Source organism: Empidonax traillii, unplaced genomic scaffold (genome assembly GCF_003031625.1).
Source record: "Empidonax traillii isolate 1590-97213 ecotype Southwest subspecies unplaced genomic scaffold, ASM303162v1 scaffold1132:size609636, whole genome shotgun sequence".
Classification (NCBI taxonomy): Eukaryota; Metazoa; Chordata; class Aves; order Passeriformes; family Tyrannidae; genus Empidonax; species Empidonax traillii.
The window spans coordinates 27,433-45,716 of NW_020956325.1; the positions used below are offsets into that span (position 1 = coordinate 27,433).

General features: G+C 45.9%; 1 protein-coding gene across 1 annotated transcript in view; it reads left to right on the plus strand.

The window, feature by feature from the left end:
* The window catches only part of MED13 (mediator complex subunit 13), a 48,806-nt gene that overhangs the window by 14,916 nt on the left and 15,606 nt on the right, over positions 1 to 18,284 (plus strand). The window contains exons 4-12 of the mRNA XM_027905229.1: positions 6,938 to 7,083; positions 8,049 to 8,246; positions 9,109 to 9,303; positions 10,091 to 10,253; positions 10,561 to 10,671; positions 12,523 to 13,206; positions 15,946 to 16,162; positions 16,862 to 16,946; positions 17,425 to 17,546. Of these exons, the coding sequence (XP_027761030.1) occupies positions 6,938 to 7,083; positions 8,049 to 8,246; positions 9,109 to 9,303; positions 10,091 to 10,253; positions 10,561 to 10,671; positions 12,523 to 13,206; positions 15,946 to 16,162; positions 16,862 to 16,946; positions 17,425 to 17,546 (1,921 nt within the window). The remainder of the gene's footprint in view (positions 1 to 6,937; positions 7,084 to 8,048; positions 8,247 to 9,108; positions 9,304 to 10,090; positions 10,254 to 10,560; positions 10,672 to 12,522; positions 13,207 to 15,945; positions 16,163 to 16,861; positions 16,947 to 17,424; positions 17,547 to 18,284) is intronic.

Consider the following 18,284-nt stretch of genomic DNA (forward strand, 5'->3'; position numbering starts at 1 on the left):
CACGATTCCTGAGCCTGAGGAAACTGTCTGAGGTTTTCAAGTATGTTGGTTCCCCTCCCGTTTATAGATCGGGCAGGGATGGAGCAGCCAACTCCCTCTGTGTGTGCGTGTGTGTGTGCTGGGGCTCCTTTTCAGATTGGTGATTTCAGCACAACAGCAGTAAAATAAAACACCAAAGAGAAGGTTTTGCTAGTGGTTTTAGTTGTAACCAGGCAGAGAAAGAATAGCGGCCCCTGTATTTGTCGCAGCCGGTCACTTAAAGCAAGGGAGACCCACAAAGTCAACGTGGTTTAAACAACTGCACGTTAAATTAAAGTCTGACAAGCAGGAATGTCATTCCTCTTCCTCCTTCCAGCCAGTTGTGATGTTACTGCCACTTTCAGGAGTATGGTTGTGTGTGCTTTATTCCACAGTCCCCCTTGTAAATGTGTGAGATCAATCTCACATCCAGATCTGCTTGGCTGCTCCAGGAACTGTCTCGGGGTGAGACTGTTCCTCTCACTCATTAGCAGTGTGTACCTGGGATAAATATGATTAGGAAACTTGTCAAATTAAATACTAGTTCAGATAGAATTTCTTGCTGGAGATGAAATCTGACACTCCTAATGGAGCACAAGTACCCCGTGTTTACATGGAGGGCACCTCTTGCAGTTTTGGTAATAATTACAACTTGCTAAACTTTAACACAATTGAGATACCAATAAGCAAATAATTGAGTAATCCCCATTTTGTGGGTGGATCTGATAGACAACTGCAAATCTAGAGTTCTAAAAGGTGCTATGTTACTTGTGTGGTTGCTTTTTCTTTTCTCCCTCGTTGTTGGGAAATAATACAACCACTTGCAGTGGGTGGCAAACCAGAACTGGTGTCTGACAAGTTCACTTCAAAAAAAAAAAAAAAAAAAAAAAAAAAAAAAAAAAAAAAAAAAAAAAAAAGAAAAAAAAAACCAACAAAAAACAAACCACTAAACACCACACCCCCAAAACAAGTAAAAACCCCCCAAAATCCCCCACCAAACCCACTTGGAAAAGCACAAGTGATAAGCTTATCACAGCCTACAAAATGTGACTGCACAGGTTTCACAGGTTTTTACCCTCAGTCTGGGCACAGGATTTTATAATGCCAGCCCACCAGTCTCTTCTTTTTTTTTCTGCATGGAAATCCTATTTTAACTACCTGCTGCAAACAACAGGTATAAACTCCATGGGAAATGACTGCTGGAAAACATTCCAGGTCTCAGTCTGGCTTTATTAGAAACCTTTGTACACGTGGTTATCTTGATTTCGAGGTGTGCTTATCAGAGTTCTGGATAGTGGGATTTTTTTCTTTTATTCTCTACCTCATCTTGCCATGAGGAAGAACTGTCCCCAGTGGGTGTGAGTCCTGAGTGGGGACTGTGGGGTGTTATTTTTTAGGCTGTGGGGGTGTCATTTTTTTAGGCTGTGCCCTGGGGATGGTCCTGCTGCCCGAAGTGTCTGTGTGGATGAAGTGGCAGCCCTGGTGGGATCAGCTGTTGGTGCAGATTGGTCTGCACTGCCCTCAAACAAAGGCAGTGCTGTGCTTTTGGTCCTTCTGACCCACATTTCTCCCTCAGCCCCCTCTTGGCTGCCTTTTTCCCCGTTTCCCACAGTTCATCTTCCCTCAGGAGCAGAGTGTGGGACTCCTCGATCCCCTAGGAATTATTATTAATCCCAAACAAGATTTCTGGGTGCTGCAGCTCCAAAATTCCTCCATCCTGGAGCTGACCACAAGAGCAGGCTTGGCCTTTATTTCTGTGTATTTACTTTCCACCAGCAATAGCTGGAACCGAGTGGCTCTTCCTTGGAATGTTTCCTATGGAAGCCACTCGGCTCTTCGCAGTCTAAATTTCCTCCCTTGTGTTAATCTTTAAATCAAACAATGTCAACATTTTTTTACACCAGCTCTAATGAGGCTGTTCTGGCATCGTGGCCCCGGCAGGAGAGCAGGTGATGTTTTTCCTTTGACTGGAGACAGCTGGAATTGAGAGCTGCTGTAAGTAGGACAGTGCAGGATAAACAGCAGGAGCTGAGAGCATTGATCACATGATTGTCTCTTTGGAATATTGGGTTGCTACAGAGACTACAAGCAGACAAATTTAGCACTTTACATCACAAAGCAGTTTGCTCTTATTTAGCTTAAATTACACTGGTAGTTGGTTCATCAGGAAAAAATGATCCGGCTCTTGGTTTTTAAGCTTTCACCGGTAAATCTGCTCTTTTTGTTCACTGAACAATGAAATAACACAAACCCCAGCCAGATCCTTGAGAGTTTGCTAAATGGCAATTTGGTAATGCGTTTTCCATTTGGAACTTGGGGGGTGTGGGGGGAAACCCTGGCTTAACAAGATGTTTGTAAATGTTTCAGGATGGGAAAGGGCAATACGTGGAAAGCTGTTACACTGGCTTGGGAACACAGGGATGTCTGAATATTCCCTGTTCCCCAAATCTGCTGCATCCTAATCCTTTCCAGCACAGGGATATTTCTCTGGGAAGGCTCAACTTCAGATCATGGAGATTTGCAGCCTCCAATTAAAGGCTGCTAAAATACAAAGTGACAGGTTTGTTAGGCTGATTTAAGTTCTGAAATACAGGAAGGTGAGCAAACTCTTTTGGGAGGATTGTTTGTAATTGTGTCTGGAGAAATTTTGTGTTATATATACACATATATTTTGGTGTGTGTGTGTGTAAATATAAACTTGCTGCACTCTGGAAAAATCAGTTTGCTGCTTTTTAGTGTCTCGGAGTTTTGATGTGTACGTAAATAATTTTTATTTTTGTTTCAACCTTGTCTTTATTGGGGTGGAACTCCTTGATAATGAAGTTAATTTAAAAACCTGGAAGTCCAGGATGACTGAGACTTATCCTACAATACAGGTCACTTGGTGCATTTATGTTTGTTTTAGTGCACTCAGTGTGCTTATGGAATAAATACATATTCTGAACTCTCTGGTCCAAATAAAATCCCAACATCCCCAGCTGGGCTGGGAGAGCCTTCTGACAGGAGTCATCAGGGATGTGCTTGGAACTGGAAGTTTTGCTCCTTTGCTGTTGTTTTGTGTTCCCATCCCAACCAGCTTTGTGCTGCATTTCCATGGGGAGTTTCTGGGAAGGTTAGGAGGGTTTTTGCTGCTCCATCTCTTTGTCACAGTTATATATATGAGATATATACATTTACAGCATATAGAGAATCAGGAGCTGATGTCTCTCATCCTCTATTTCCCTCAGTAATGAAAAAGTAAAATAATTCAAAACAACAAAAAAAAACCCCTTCTGAAATATTTATAATTAAACAATTTATGTGCTTGCCTTATGTGTGTTTTTTTTTTCTTTTTATCTTCCATTTCTTACGAAAACTCAAATATTTTCCCTGGCAATTATTGTCGGTGCCGTGTTAATACAACCATCTCATTTGGGTGTTTTACTTACATTTTGCTGATTACAGCAAGTGAATACTTCATTTCCTGCTCCTTTGGAGTCAGAATGAAGTTTGTGGGGTTGGGTAAATCAGGATTGTGGGGGGTGGGCATTGAAGGTGCCCCGTTTGAACCGGGAGGGAGGGTTTGGAGCAGCCAAAGTGTGAAGAGGGTGGTGGAGAAGCTGCTCCTCTTTATGCCCTGGGATGTTCCAGCTGCACCTGGAAGGGCTGGATCGTCCCAAAAAATGTTCTGAGCAAGCCCCTCCCCTGTGCTGGTTCCTTCTTGGACCTGGTTAAAGGGAAAAGAGAATAAACAGCCATCAAATACCTGAACAGGGAGGGTCTCAGGGCTTTGGGGGGGGGGTTGTGTCACCTTAAACCTTTTCCCCATTTACACTTTTATTTCAAAGAGAACAGATTGAATTGTAAGACCAAGGATTTACTACAGAAGGCTTCACTGTAGAAGAACTGACTGTTTTAAGGAGGAGCTGTTCTGATCCTGTGAATTCACTGAAGGTCTGGTCTGTGGGGAAGGACAACTCTTTGCAGATGTTCTCCTTGGGCTCAGGGATGCAGCTCCTGGGAGCTGAAATTATTGGCAGCCAGTCCTGATATACTGATATTTTTTGGGTGCAGATGCCCCCAAGGGTTCTGGGTGCTGACCAACACCTACCAATTTTGGGCAATCCTTTTATGACAGACCGAAATAGCGATGCACATTCATGAATTAACTGGAGCTTTCCAAGTGTTTGTGCTCCCCACCAAGGTGTGTTTCTGCCCCATTCCCAGGGAGATGCTGGGAGCAGACCTGGGACACAAACTCTTCCTTGCCCTGTGCCTGTTCCTCCCTCAGGGAACAGGAATCGTGGTGTTTACCCCGATTTGGTCAATGTTTTGGTGAGCTCAGCAGTGCTTTGGCTCGGGAGTAGCTTACAAAGCCAATCCAGCAAAACAGGAGATAGGAATAATATAAAACAAACAAACATCTTCTCTCTCAGTTAAAACATCTGGATACTCTCTTTTTTATTTTTTCTTTATTTTAAATTTCCTATTAAATGTGCTGCAGGGGCTTTTCTTTGGGACTAAAAGAGGTGTCAGTGTGTGGCCCTTGAGCCGGGGGGGTTGGAGAGGGGATTAGTGAGGCCCCAACTCCGCCTGTTTGGGGAGCACTTGGAACATCTAGAACCCTACCTGGGGACTAAAGTTGAGACTAAACCAGCCCTGATGACCCCTTGATCAGAACATTTCAGGTTTGCTGATGGGGATGTGCAAACCTCACGTGGAGTGTGGGTTCCCCTCCCACCCTGCAGCTCTGCTTGCAAAGGTGGAAATAGAAATTATATTGAGATTTGCCACAGCGGCTTCTCAGGTTTATTATCCCCCCCATAAAATAATAATCCTTTGTCTCTGAACCTAAAACATCTTTGTTTTGTCTGATTAGAGGGAAGAGGGAGCAGGGGGAGTCAGATGGGTTTATACAAATGTATTTTAATGGAGTGTAGATGAGGGCTGAATGCTGCTCCAAATGACATTATTCCCAGGGAGTGTCTCTGTGCTATTTTATTTTTCACTTGCTTTTAAAGTTGTTTTCAGTGCTGGAACTCCTTCTGGTGTGTTCAGGTGAAAATTCAGTTTGTTCTGATGGTCCTTGATAACATCTGCATTCCGAGTGGAAATGGGATTATTGATCTTTCAGTTCTGTGATTAGGACTTCAAATATTGAAATATTAATGGAGCAACTTCATATCCAGGGTCAGACAAGAAAATGAGATTTTTTTTTTTTTTTGAGAGGGTTGTGTTTTTGGTGTTTTAAAATACCTGCAACAATACATGATGGTAATTGTGAGAGTACAAAAGAGGGGGAGGTTATCAATGCTAACTGCAAAACAAACAATTATTTTATTGCTGTTCCTGCACCTTGAGGGTGTCCCTGACTCTCTCCTCATACACAGTTACATTTCAAAGTGTTTGTTTTTTTCCATTTCAGTCCTCAGATGCTCTGCACAAAATTCTCAGTGATCTGAGGCACCCAAAATAGTCTGCAAGTAGAGCTGGGGTGAACAGGAAACCACCAACCTGTTCTGTTACTGTGTCCTGGGCTGAATTGCACAGATAATTTGCCTATTTACCCCAAAGTCACAAGGAGGTGGAGTTTGTTTTTTTTTTTTTTTTCCTGGTTGATTAGAATTTTTAGCTGTGAGGAGAATTATTGAGATTGGAGAATATATATATATATGTCCTCCCAGCCATGGCAGCAGATTGTTTCCAGCTCTCCTTCCCTTACTCTGTCATTCTGTTGGAAACTTCTCCCCCTGCTGAGCTGGGGGAACAAAAGGCCTTTAATTTGGGGGGGGGGTGTTTTTTGGTTGTATTTTTTGGGTTTGGCTTCTGCGTGGTGACCTTGAGTTTTCCTTGCAGTGGCATGGGTTGAAATGCTCCTGTTATCATGCTGATGCCTCTCTTTTGTCTTGGTTTATCTGAATTCCATCAGATTATGCTGACCTTTATCTGGGTAACAATGGGGTGTTTACAGGAGATGGAGCTTAATTGCATTTAAAGTGTATTTAAAGAATATGGGCTTTTATTTTTAAATTTTTGCCTCACTTACCCTGAGCTGCTGAATCGTTGTCTGTCACTCAGAACCCACCGCCAACTCTTTCCCCTCCAACCATCCAAGGTGGTTTTTATAATCAAATTCAACTGGGAAAATCAGTCTTCCCACCATTTGCATGAGGATTAAAGTTTAATCAGATTTCCATCCAGGAGTTGAGTGGCGTGTCCTGGCCACGTGAACTTCAAATCATCATCGACAGGATGCTCAGCTCCCTCCCCACTCTACCTTTTGGAAAGCACCTTTCCTGCCACTCCTGCAGGGAGTTCTGGGGGACTGAGCACTCGCTCAGTGCTGTCAATGAATGATGATGATTCACTCATCTGCCCTTTTTGTTGCTGAAACCCAAACCAGCAATCCTGGAGCAGCTCCTGGGTGAGGTCCCTGCCTGTCCTGCCTGAGCTGCTTTAAAAAGGAGGGGGAAAGGAAAATCTCTGGACCATGAGAGGCACTGTCAGCACAGCATCTGGTATTAAACATTGACACTTGCTTTAATGACTTTAATTAACAATGTCTGGAGCTTTGTTGTTGGTTTGGTTTTTTTTTTTAATTTTATTGATTGTATCTTCCCTTTCGTGTACAGGTGTGGGATTTCATTTTCAGTGACTTGATTGGCTGCAGGAACCCGAAGATAAGATTCAATTTAAATAACAAAACAAACCCACTTCTCAAAGCTGTTGCCATTCATTTGGGCTCTTCAATAACTCTGATATTAAACCCTGCTTAGTGCACCTGTGACAGGAGGACCTGGATGCGACCTCATTACAAACAATCGACGATCAGAAATACCTGTGGAGATTTGAAATAAATCCAAAACCAAACCCATCCACTTATTTGAAGTTGATGTATTTAAGTTGATACTTAATGCTTGTACCTTCTCTCCTCTCCCAGTGAGCACTTGTCCTGCTCCTTCACCTTCTTCCTGCACGGGGACAGCAATGTGTGCACAAGTGTGGAGATCAGCCAGCACCAGCCCGTCTACCTGCTCAGCGAGGAGCACCTCACGCTGGCCCAGCAGTCCAACAGCCCCTTCCAAGGTGGGTTCTGCAGCCAGGGCTCAGGGTTCCATGTTAATCGTTCCCTAGAGTGGCTCAGAGTGAGGATTTGTGGCAGGGATTGGCAGCGGGAGCGAAGCTTTACCTGTGGGTGATGTGTCCTGGGTCATTTGCATATTCATCTCCTGGCATATAATTGAGTGATTTGTCTTCACCACACAATGAACTCAGTTTCCAAGTACTGTCCTGTTGGTGACTTAAATACTGTGTTTGGAACCCCCACATGCCTCCATCAGCCCCTCCTGTGGAAATGCCCTTCTGACTCAGCACCCTTCACCTGCTCCCTCCCCTTCCCCTTCTCCATTTCTGCCTCTTCCTTGCCTGTCAATGCCTGTGGCTCCACCAGCAGATGCAGGACAGAGGAGTGCTGAGCCTGCTCAGAATGATTGATCCCTGCCTGTCTCAGAGCTGGGGCTGCTGTGGGAATCAGTGCCTGAGCACACACCACCCTCACTTATTAATGATCAGTGGCCAAACTTGATTTCATTTTTTTTTTTCTTTGAATGCAACTTCACTCTGCTTCCCTAATATGGACAAGACTAAACACGATGCAGATGATTCCCTGAGCACACTCTGCTGTTGTAACAAGCTGAAAGAAAGGATGAGGAAACACCTTTAACTCTGCCAGAATTTGGAAGTGTTTCTTTATCCCACCTGTGTCTGAGACTCCTCACAAGCCAAGAGGAAAACTTGCCTGTTGCTTGTTTTAATGAGATTCATTTGTAATTCTTATTGGGGTGCCTCAATCCTCACAGTACATGTAAATTTAACTTTGTATCTGTTGCTAAAAGTCAAACCTGGTCAGGCTGCATTTTGACAATTGTTTATGTGGTGTGGCTGCAGTGACAGTGCTGCTGTTCCTGAGGGGCAGGGTGAATTTGGGGCTGATAAAAATCTCCGCTGTGTTTCGATTTATCATCTCCCATGTGTTTTGATTTACCTTCCAGTAATCCTGAGCCCCTTTGGGTTGAATGGCACACTCACAGGGCAGTCCTTCAAGCTTTCTGATTCATCCACAAAAAAGCTCATTGGGGAATGGAAACAATTCTATCCTGTCACATCCAACTTGAAGGAGGGATCTGAGGAAAAGCAGGAAGAAATGGACTGGGAGGATGATTCTTTAGCTGCTGTTGAAGTCCTTGTTGGTGAGCACTCAGATTACCTTTTAATTCCTGAAATAAACTGGCTGATTAGGCCTGCAAAGTTCTGAATGCAGAAGTGGCCCCATTTTATTCTTTTTGCAGTGGCTGTTGGGGGTTTGTTTTTCTGTTCGATGCTCAGGACTATCTAAGATGAGTTATTATTTAAAGTGGATTTTGCAGAGCTGTTAGCAGCAGGTCTTTTTCTTGTGTGCCCTGAGAGACAAGATAGTTTTTTTTTAAATGAATAATTAAGAGAATAAAAAAACGCCTGGACTCTCCCTGTTGACATCTGAGCTGCACCAAAGGCAAGTTGTCCTGTTCCAGAGCCGGTGCAAATTCCCACAGAACAGATGTGCCTCTCAGGGATGGCTTCAAACCCCCAGCCCTGGAGAACTGGCTGTTCTCAGGCCCTGCTTTATGTGCTGCTGTTCCCAAAATCCCAATCCCTGCCTGCAGCAGTTTGTTCTCTGCCAAGGGCTGGTGACCTTTGAGTTGCCAACTGATGCAATCCCTTCCCTGAAGGTGCTGCAGAGGTGGCTGGAGACCCTTGTGCTGGTGGGAGTGTTGTCAGTGTTGAATGATACTGCAAACTGTGGTTTCAACCTTTATAAAACAAAGTGATGTGTCCCTGCCAGGGCTGTCTCTGCCCCCCCTGCACAAAGCCCGGTTTACTCATCCACCCAAATCTTCCTGATAAAACAAATGATAAAGTGATGCTGAGGGTGACAGCAGGAGTTTTGTCCAAGCAGAATGCTCCAGGAGGCAGAGGAGGGTGTGTAAGCTTAGGAGCGGCTGCTGAAATGATGCCTTTGATGATCTGAAGTGTGAGTGTTCGGTAAATAACTGTGCCACGTCCCGTTCGCAGCTGGGGTGAGGATGGTGTACCCGGCGTGCTTCGTGCTGGTCCCTCAGACAGACATCCCTGCCCCCAGCACCGTGGGGGCACCCCACTGCTCAACCACTTGCTTGGGTGTCCACCAAGTGCCTGCTGCCACCAGAGACCCTGCCATGTCCTCGGTGACTCTGACCCCGCCGACGTCCCCGGAGGAGGTTCAGACAGGTAGGGCAGAGGGAGCTCCCAGGGCTCCTCCTTCAAACCACCCCTGTCCACGGAGGAGCCAGGGCTTCTCACTGCAGCTTGTTATAAAATCCACATTCCTTCAGGGCAGTTGGTTGTAGTGAACCCAGTCTGTGCTGTCCAGCTGTGGCCAAAATGAACTCAAACTCCTGTGAGGTGGGACATCAGCACTGCTGTGGTTCCCCAGTGCTTTGGGTTGCTGTGGGCAAGTTCTGGGGTTTTTCCCCCCTGTCTTTGTTCATGTTCGTGTCTGTGTTGTGCCATGGCTTTATAAACCTTGTGCACTCAATCACTGGGGAGCAAGGTGACGTCTTCAGCTTTTTTCACAGCCCAAGGAGGATTCCTTGGAGCTGAGTTTCTGTCCTGGGTGTGAGTGGTGCTTTGGGAAACTGCTTTAACTCAGGGATAGTTTCAGGTGACTGATATAAATATGTTTTATTGTGCACAAGGGGTATGATTTCTTTTTTTCCTCCCAAGCTCTTCTGTTACCTAAGTTTGACCCTTCTTTAAATAATAGTGTTGGCTTTGCTCAAGTGATTTTCTTTTTCAGGTCAGTAGTTTATTCAAAAATAAAGAACAGCCAGCACACTTATAAACATATATTGTGCCTTATTTCTTAGTTATAATAATCTGCTACTGCTCCTAAATTTTCTGTGTGTTTTTCTTTCCTAACGTTGAGTCAAGATCCTTTTCTCCCTGTGGTGATTGAAGTGGAGCTGGGAGTGCTTTGCCCCATTACCTAAAGCTGTTCCTCTGCTGCTCTTTTCAGTTGATGCTCAATCTGCCCAGAAATGGGTGAAGTTCTCCTCGGTTTCAGATGGATTTATCTCTGACAGTACCAGCCACCATGGGGGGAAAATCCCCAGGAAATTGGCCAACCAAGTGGTGGACAGAGTTTGGCAGGAGTGCAACATGAACAGAGCCCAGAACAAGTAAGTACTCACCCCTTGGAACTAAAAATACCCTTGGGATCCTGCGTGTTCCTTGCAGAAAGCAGCTCTGTTAGAGATGCTCCAGAAGGTGCTTTACTCTTACAATAAACCATTTTAAAGGAGTTAATTTTTCCCTGACTGTTCAGGAATGATTTGTTCAGTTCGCAGTTCGAGGTGTCACTAAAAGGCTCTGTTTATCATTTCTTTGCCGAGTCCTTGTGTCACAAAAGCGCTCTCGAGCTTTGCCAGAAGAGAAGAAAAAGAACATATGTTGATCCCAAATAACTCTCCTGGTGTTGAATCCTAGGAGGAAGTACTCTGCTACATCAAATGGCTTGTGTGAGGAGGAGACAGCTGACAAGGTGGCATCCTGGGATTTTGTTGAAGCCACGCAGAGGACAAATTGCAATTGTTCAAGGTACAGGACTTGGCAGGGCTGCAGCCCAGAGATGTTCCAGGAGATTGAAGTGCTCAGGAGAGGGCTCCTGATCGCTCCTCCAGGAGTAATTAAGCAGTAGCTGCTCGTAGGGAAGCTGTAACAAAATTTGTATCTCCTCTCCTAAATGTCATTGTAGGTCTTGAAGCTCTGCCCAGTGAGTTAATGCAGGGGGTTGATTGGAGTGAATCACCTGAGCTGCCAGTGCAGGGACAATTCCTGGGTCCTGGGCTGGAGCTCCTTTATGTGCATGGGTGGTAACTATCTCATGGGCAGCTTCCTCAGGCTGCAATGGGAAGGGAATGCCTGTTTATTTAGGATTTAACCACCTTTCCTAGAGGGCTGTGGCATTAATTAGCCTTGGAGGGAGCAGGCTGGGGATCAGGAGCAGGATGGTTGTGCCTGCAAACCCAAACCTGCCTGGCTGTCCCAGGGGGGGCTTATTTGGGACTGGGGGCAAAAGAAGGGATCAAAACCCCGGGGGAAACCCTGAATTTACCTGTCAGATTTTGTTATGGCTTTCTTTGTGAGGCTGCTGATGCAGTGCCACAGGCTGTAAATGAAGGTGCTTAGAGAAATGGAAACGTTCATTTGGGTGGATTCTCCATTTCTGTACTTGGGGCACACACTGATCTTCAGGTGACTGAAGGGTTGCAAAAGGTTTAAATGCTTTCTCTGATTTAAATGTTACACTGATTGCCTTGCAATGGATATTGGGATCTTAAAAAAAACCTAATCGTGTCTGGAGGATGTGGCATTTTGCAAGAAATGCAGTTTTTTTCCTCCTCTATTGAATGGTTGGTTTAAGTTCTGTGGCAATACTGGTGTCCTGAGAAGAGCTGGGATGTGGGGGAGGATTAAATACTCTGATAAAGGAGAATTTAGCTGCAATAGCACTAGTTAAGAGAAAAAGAGTCAATTAACTAGTTGCGGGGTGCACAAGAAATACACAATTGCCTAGAAGAGATTGCAGAGACTCAAACCCCCTCATTGTTCCCCGTGTTTTGAATCCTAAGTGGGGAGAAACATGTGGATGTGTACGAGAGTTTGGAGTAAAAATAGCCTTTGATACCTCTTACCTTTTATCCCTGCCTAATCCTGTTTTTTCAATACGAGTGCTGCTTAACTTTGCTCGGGGGAGGGTGATGAGAACCCCCCCGGCCCCAAGGGCCCAGTGCAGATCGAGAGCCCAGTCACCTTTGATTTCCCGTGCCTCTTGCTGTCAGATGGCCCAGGAGGTTGGCATCTTCAACCTGCAGATGAAGTGCATTTTCAGTGTCCAAACTCAGCTGGACTAACGCACTGAGTTTTTCTTTTTTCCCCACACTTGCTAAATTTGCCGCCAGACGGCTACAAAAGCTCGGAAATAGCTTCTGTAGGATTGAGCTTCTCGGTTCTTGATGTTAATTCTCTGCTCCTTAACCCACTGAGGCTTGGGCAGCACTCCTGGTGCTGGAATTCAGGAAGCCATTCCCTGATTCCCGTGGTGTTCCAGCAGGAGTTAAAAGCGACGACGTGCTCACGTGACAGCCTATTTCTGTTGGAGCAGTTCTAAAATGCTGTCTTCATTTTGAGGATTCTCTGTGTGTGTGTGTGTGTGTGTGTGTGTGTTTGGCTCCCAGGACAGATTTTATAGGCTTTTTTAAATGGTATTCTGAACCCTTGCAATGCCACTGGGGTGATGGTTGGGAAGGGGCAGGTTCATGTCAATTCTAGTCGTGTTTCACAGCTCAGAAGCAGCTTCTGGCCTAGTGAGAAAACCAACACAGGAGACATATCCCAAAGATTACCATGAAATCTTTTCCCCCCTCCCTCCTTGTGTTAATCCTGCAGGCACAAAAATCTCAAAGCGAGGAATTCAGGTCAGCAGGGCCAGGCCCCCCCCGCGGGCCCCCCGGCGCCGGCGGCCCCGAAGCACAAGGCCACCGAGAAACAGGACAAAGGGGACAAGCCCCAGAAACGCCCCCTGACTCCCTTCCACCACCGCGTCTCCGTCAGCGATGACGTCGCCATGGAGGCAGACTCGGCCAGCCAGAGGCTGGTGATGGCTGCCCCGGACAGCCAAGTGAGGTTCTCCACCATCAGGAGCTCGGACGTAGCAAAGACCCCTCAGCTGCACAACCCCGAGCTGGCCGGTTCCCCGCAGCCCCCCCCGCTCAGCCCGCACCCCTGCGACGGCGTCGACGAGGGGGTGCCCAAAGCCCCCTCCACCCCCCAGAGCCAACACTTCTACCAGATGCCAACCCCGGACCCCCTGGTGCCCAGCAAGGCCATGGAAGACAGACTGGATGGTTTGGCCCAGCCTTTCCCGGCTCCCTTCCCCGAGGTCATCGAGCCCACCGTGTACGTCGGCACCGCCGTCAACCTGGAGGAGGACGAAGCCGACGCCACTTGGAAGTATTACAAAGTTCCAAAGAAAAAGGATGTGGACTTCTTGCCACCCCAGCTTCCAAATGATAAGTTGAGAGATGATCCAGTAATACCTGCTGGACAGGAAAACGTAACATCGGTTACAGAGTAAGTAGAGCTTGATCCTGGAGTACCAGCACGGGAAAGGAGGGAAGGGAAAGGCCAGAGGCAGGAGTTCCTCAGGGTTTAATGTGGCAGCAGAACTCTGAATCCAAGATAATCCTTGTGAAATGGGAGCACAAAGCACAGATCTGTAGCGAGATTCCAGCTTTTTCTCATTTCCACTCTGGTTTAGCAGATCTCGATGACATTTATTTTTACGCTATAAAATTAATCCGTAGCCAAACGATGCCTGTTTGGGGCTCAAAAAGAAATCTCTCTCTCGGTTTAGGATTTGCTTGCCTCAGTATTTGAAGGAAACATGGATGGTCTGAGCTGCAGACATCCTGGGGAAGGTTCCCCTCCCTCAGTTGTGCTCTTGTTCTCACTCAGCATTTAAATGATGTTTAAATGGTGTCTGAATGAACACAGAGGAAGCTCCTCTGCTTTCCTGGAGGAATTTAATTTTCTAATATCAGAAACTTCTGCTTGAAGGAAGGAACACAAACTGATGTTCTTGCACATGGAACATTCTCCTTGTTGTGCAAAAGGATTTGAGGTTATTCAGAGAAAACAAGTGATGTTGTGAACTGCTTTTGGGCCTCAGATGGTGTGGGAAGCCCTTGTTCATTAGGACAGGAGAACATTTATTTATTTATTTAGCCCTAACATGAGCTAATACTGTCTTGAAATAAAGTATTTGTAGTCTCTAACTATTTAAAAAGAAGGTTTTAGTTGAAATAAATAGAATTTACTTCTGAAAATTAGTGTTATCGAGCACCAGCTTGTAAAAGGTTCTGCTCTGCTGCTGTTTGAATCAGGAGAAAGGAACTGGTCACCTTTTCTTGATGCTAAGATTTAAGAAATTGTGGAGTTTAGGGGCAGTGGAGGGAAAGAACAACACTGGTGCTTTTAGTGTTGTAACTTATGTTTGAGCTCTGTTTTACTGCACAGTGAATGAACTTGGATTTTCTTTTAGCTGGTAAAACAAGAAAAAACCTCCCTAAAACCCCAAACCATCACCCCCAAAACCCCAAACCATCACCAAGACCCCAAAGCCTGAGGCAGAACCTTGGGGCTGTGTCCCCTTCGGTTGGCAAGGAATTCCCTGTGTCCCATCTTCCCTGGGAGTAGCCAGGCTGCTGGAAAAGGCTGCCAGTGGAAGCAGCAGGTGCTGACAGGGCTGTTAACAGCAGTCTGAGCTTCCCAGGGCTGGGATTTGGAGGCAGAGGTGACAAACCTGGCCTTGGGGCCGTGGCTGAGGAGCTCAAACACACCCAGAGCTGCCTCTGTCACCTCACTTGTTGTGGTTATTTTTATCCCCCTTTTTTGCCCCTCCTCGAGGTGAAAGGAGACTCTTCCCGTGATCAGCACCAATCTCTGAGGGGTTTTTTATTTTAGATTTAGTGTGTTTAGGTTGTGGTGGAAGAGCTGCAGCAGCTCCTCAGCAGCAGAGGCTGGAGCTGATCCGTGCCCTGCTGGCAGCACCAGGAGGGGCTGTGGGGAGGCTGGGCAGGCACTGAAGGTGCTGTGGTTGTTGCAGATCTCTGCTCACGCTTCCCAGGCATCCCTTGTGTCGCTGTTTCAGGGTTAGATGAGCTGGTGAATGGCTCAGCTCTTTCCAGGTGGGCATTTCTAGGAGTTTTAGTGTTTTTTTAATCCACACCACACGTTTTTCTCGCTGTTCAAGACGTGGTCCTTGTGTGGCTCCAGTTTGATTTCAAAAACTTAGCAGAGTTTTTTTCCCCCCCCCCCAGAATATCTGGCTGTTCCCTTTTCCCTTCCCTTCCTCTGTGGTGGTCAAAAACACTGGAAAGCTCTACTTGCCTTCAGGATGTATTTTTCCAGGTGTTTAATTCCTTGTTACTGGGAAGTCATTTCCATCTTGATTTTACCCCCTTTTTTTTTCATTTCTGATGGCAATTATTGCAGGATTTAAGTAAAAAGAAAAGGTTTTATTGAGCATGGATGAGCAGCATGGATGGATTTGCCACTACTGTTGGCTCTGAAACGTTTTTTTTTTTTTTTTTTTGGAAAACCCAATTTCTAGGAAGGGTCTGTGACAATGTAAAATTGTTTTTACTTTCTACTTGCCAACATCTCTTTTTCCTGCTGCAATGTTATATTTGTAAAACTAATACTCCTGATAGGAAAAAAAAAAAAAGAAAAAAGAATTTCAGTGTATTTACCAACTCGAGTTTTGGCTCAGAATGATTAGAAAAGAAAAAAGTGCTGATGAAGGCAAATGTGGTTTCCTTATTGTCATTAGTAAATTAGGTATTGGAGTGCTGGAAGCTTCATTTGGATTGATCTGAGTGTTGTAAATGTCACTAAACACAGGGACACTTGGGTGCTTTACTTGTGGTTGGTGCTTGGGCTCTTTTTGGGAATGGCACTGAGTAAATTCTGTAACCTGCTGGGTTTCTGTTGCTGGATGTGGAGAGTTTAATACACTTGTACTTTATAATAAATGACAGCTCTGAGCTGGGATAAATTGCTGATCTTTATGTGAATTGACAGCGCTGGAGGAGAGCGGGGCAGGGTGAATCACAGGGCTGTGTCTGATGTGGGCAAGGAGCTGATGCTGAAGCACCGATGACTTCATTTTGAGCCCGAAAACTTCTCTGAGCTGGGGTGGGAAGGAAGGAAGTGGGAAGGGGAGAAGAAGCTGCTGTGTGATAGCAGAAATAATTCCGTGTAATAAGTGCTAAATAATTCCTTTGTGATTTCTCCTTTCCTCCTGTTCAGATTAATGGTGCAATGTAGGAAACCTTTGAAGGTTTCAGATGAACTGGTGCAACAGTATCAGAGTAAAAACCAATTCCTGGCAGCTGTAGCGACAGAGGCTGACCAGGAGCCCGAGATCGATCCTTATGCCTTTGTGGATGGTGACGTGGAATTCCTGTTTCCTGACAGCAAAAAGGAGAGGCAGAACATTGAGAGGGAGGCCGGGAAGAAACACAAGGTGAGTGAAAGAGTGAGGATACAAGCGGTGATGGGATTAACCCCGATCGCCTTGGGCAGCAGATCCCACGTAAATCCTGCTGTGTTTACTGAGGAGGGATTTACAAATGTGGTACCCCAGCAGCAGTGACCGGTGCAATCAGGCAGCACGTGTGTCACTGTCCCTGCAGTGCTGCTGGTGCCGTTGCAGCAGGGTCTGTGGGTGGCACTGGGAGATCACTGTGGGATCCCAGCAATCATCGCTCCAGTGGCTCTCCGGTGGGAATGGGTGCTGGCAGGTGCTGGGGAGGAACAAGGCAAGTGCTTTGCTCGGGAGTGGAAGGGTTGGGGGTAGGTGAGGTGAGCCCTGACTCGTTGCCTGGACAGTGAGTTGCAGTTTTGATTTGGTGTTTTGCACTTTAGCACAGCTGCACGAGACCTGCACTGAGAGCACACGGACACCCCACAGGAGAGGGGCAAATCCAACTGCCGTGGGAGCTTGTGTGGGAAATGATTTGCTGATTAGGCCCAGCTGTGTGTGGATGCCAGCCCCCCCCCAGAGTGCCCCCTCCAGTACCCCTGCCAGCCCCCCAGAGTGCCCCCTGAGCTCTCAGGGGAGGGACAACCTGCTGCTTCCAGAGCTACACAACTCCCCCAGGGAGATGAAACACCTCCCACCCCACCAACTAATTCAAGCCACCTTCCCTCTCCTTTTTAACAGGCTGAGGATGGGACATCCAGTGTTACAGTTTTATCCCACGAAGGAGAGGATGCAATGTCTCTGTTTAGTCCTTCTGTCAAGCAAGGTAAAGAATCTTTTTCTCTCTCTCTCTCTTTTAATTGTGCTCTGTTAATGATACCTTGAGTAGCCAATAAATTCCAACAGGCTGCTAAGTTTTGTGTTTTGTGCCTTGGATTTCCCTGCCCCTTCAGCCTGCTTGGAGCGCTTCTTGGTTGCATCTTGCAAACAAATGTGGTTTTATTTTTCTCATTAGGAAATGAGATACTGGTGTGCTGCAAATTAAACATTAAAACTCTAAAAAATCTAAACCTCAAAAATCTAAACTAAAACTCTAAAAAAAAAAAAAATCCAAAATCTAAATATTATAAAATGAGGGGCTCTCACCTGTTTGTGAGATGGATGAGTGGAGCCGTGGATATGCCACTGCCTTTTGTTTCCTTTCCCCTCCAACTGTGGAAATAGTTCTTTAGTGAAGGTTTGATGCAGATGTGTTGCCAGTGGTGTGTGATGTGTGTGAGGTTTGCCATGTTTGTGTCTCTCAGATGCCCAACGAGTCGCTGCCCACGCCCGCACTGCATCGACCAGCCTGTTCCACGAGACAGACCTGGTGGTGTCCTACACAGACCTGGACAATCTCTTCAACTCCGACGAAGATGAACTCACAGTAAGGAACAAATCCTGTCTTTCTGTGGTTTGGGGTTTGATTTCTTTGTTTCTCTCCTGGCATTTGCAGCAGGGGTTGCAGAACACGCCTGTAAACAAGCACTGTGGCTCTGGGTGCAGACGTTCTGTTCTCCCTGACTCACACAGCCAGAGTTGGGATGCAAACAACCTTTTGATCTTCTTTCCTCAATCCACACAGTACATGCTGCTTGGATAGACCTGTAGTTATGATTTTACGGATTCAGCAGGTCCTGCTGCTCTCTTTCCTGTTCTGTTGAACTGGTTAATGAAGGTAACACCGAAACAAAACAGCAACTCCTGAAAGAGAAAAGGCATTTAAACCTGTGGACACTGTGCCAAATAAGCTGCTTCACTGCAGCAGTTACTGTCTTGGAACAGTTTCTCTTGCAGTCTCTGATGGCTGTGAATCCATTATCTTTCTAGTTTCTATTTCAATACTGTTTGTAATCAGTTGTCTTTTCTGAACTGTGCTTTGCTCCTGCTTAATCCCAAATCCCCTTACCCAGACAAAGTGCCCATCAACTTTAATGAGAGCTGCAGCTGAGTAAGGGCTGAAGGATCTTAAAGCCATCAAAGGTCATCAGTGTGTAAAAGAAGACTCTTATATTCTGTAAACATGACAAAATACACCTCATGCTTTTCATTTCAAGTTTTTCTTCCCTGCGTCTCGTGGTTCAGGATTTGTGTTTCTGTCTCTCCTGTTCCCGTTCATGTGGTG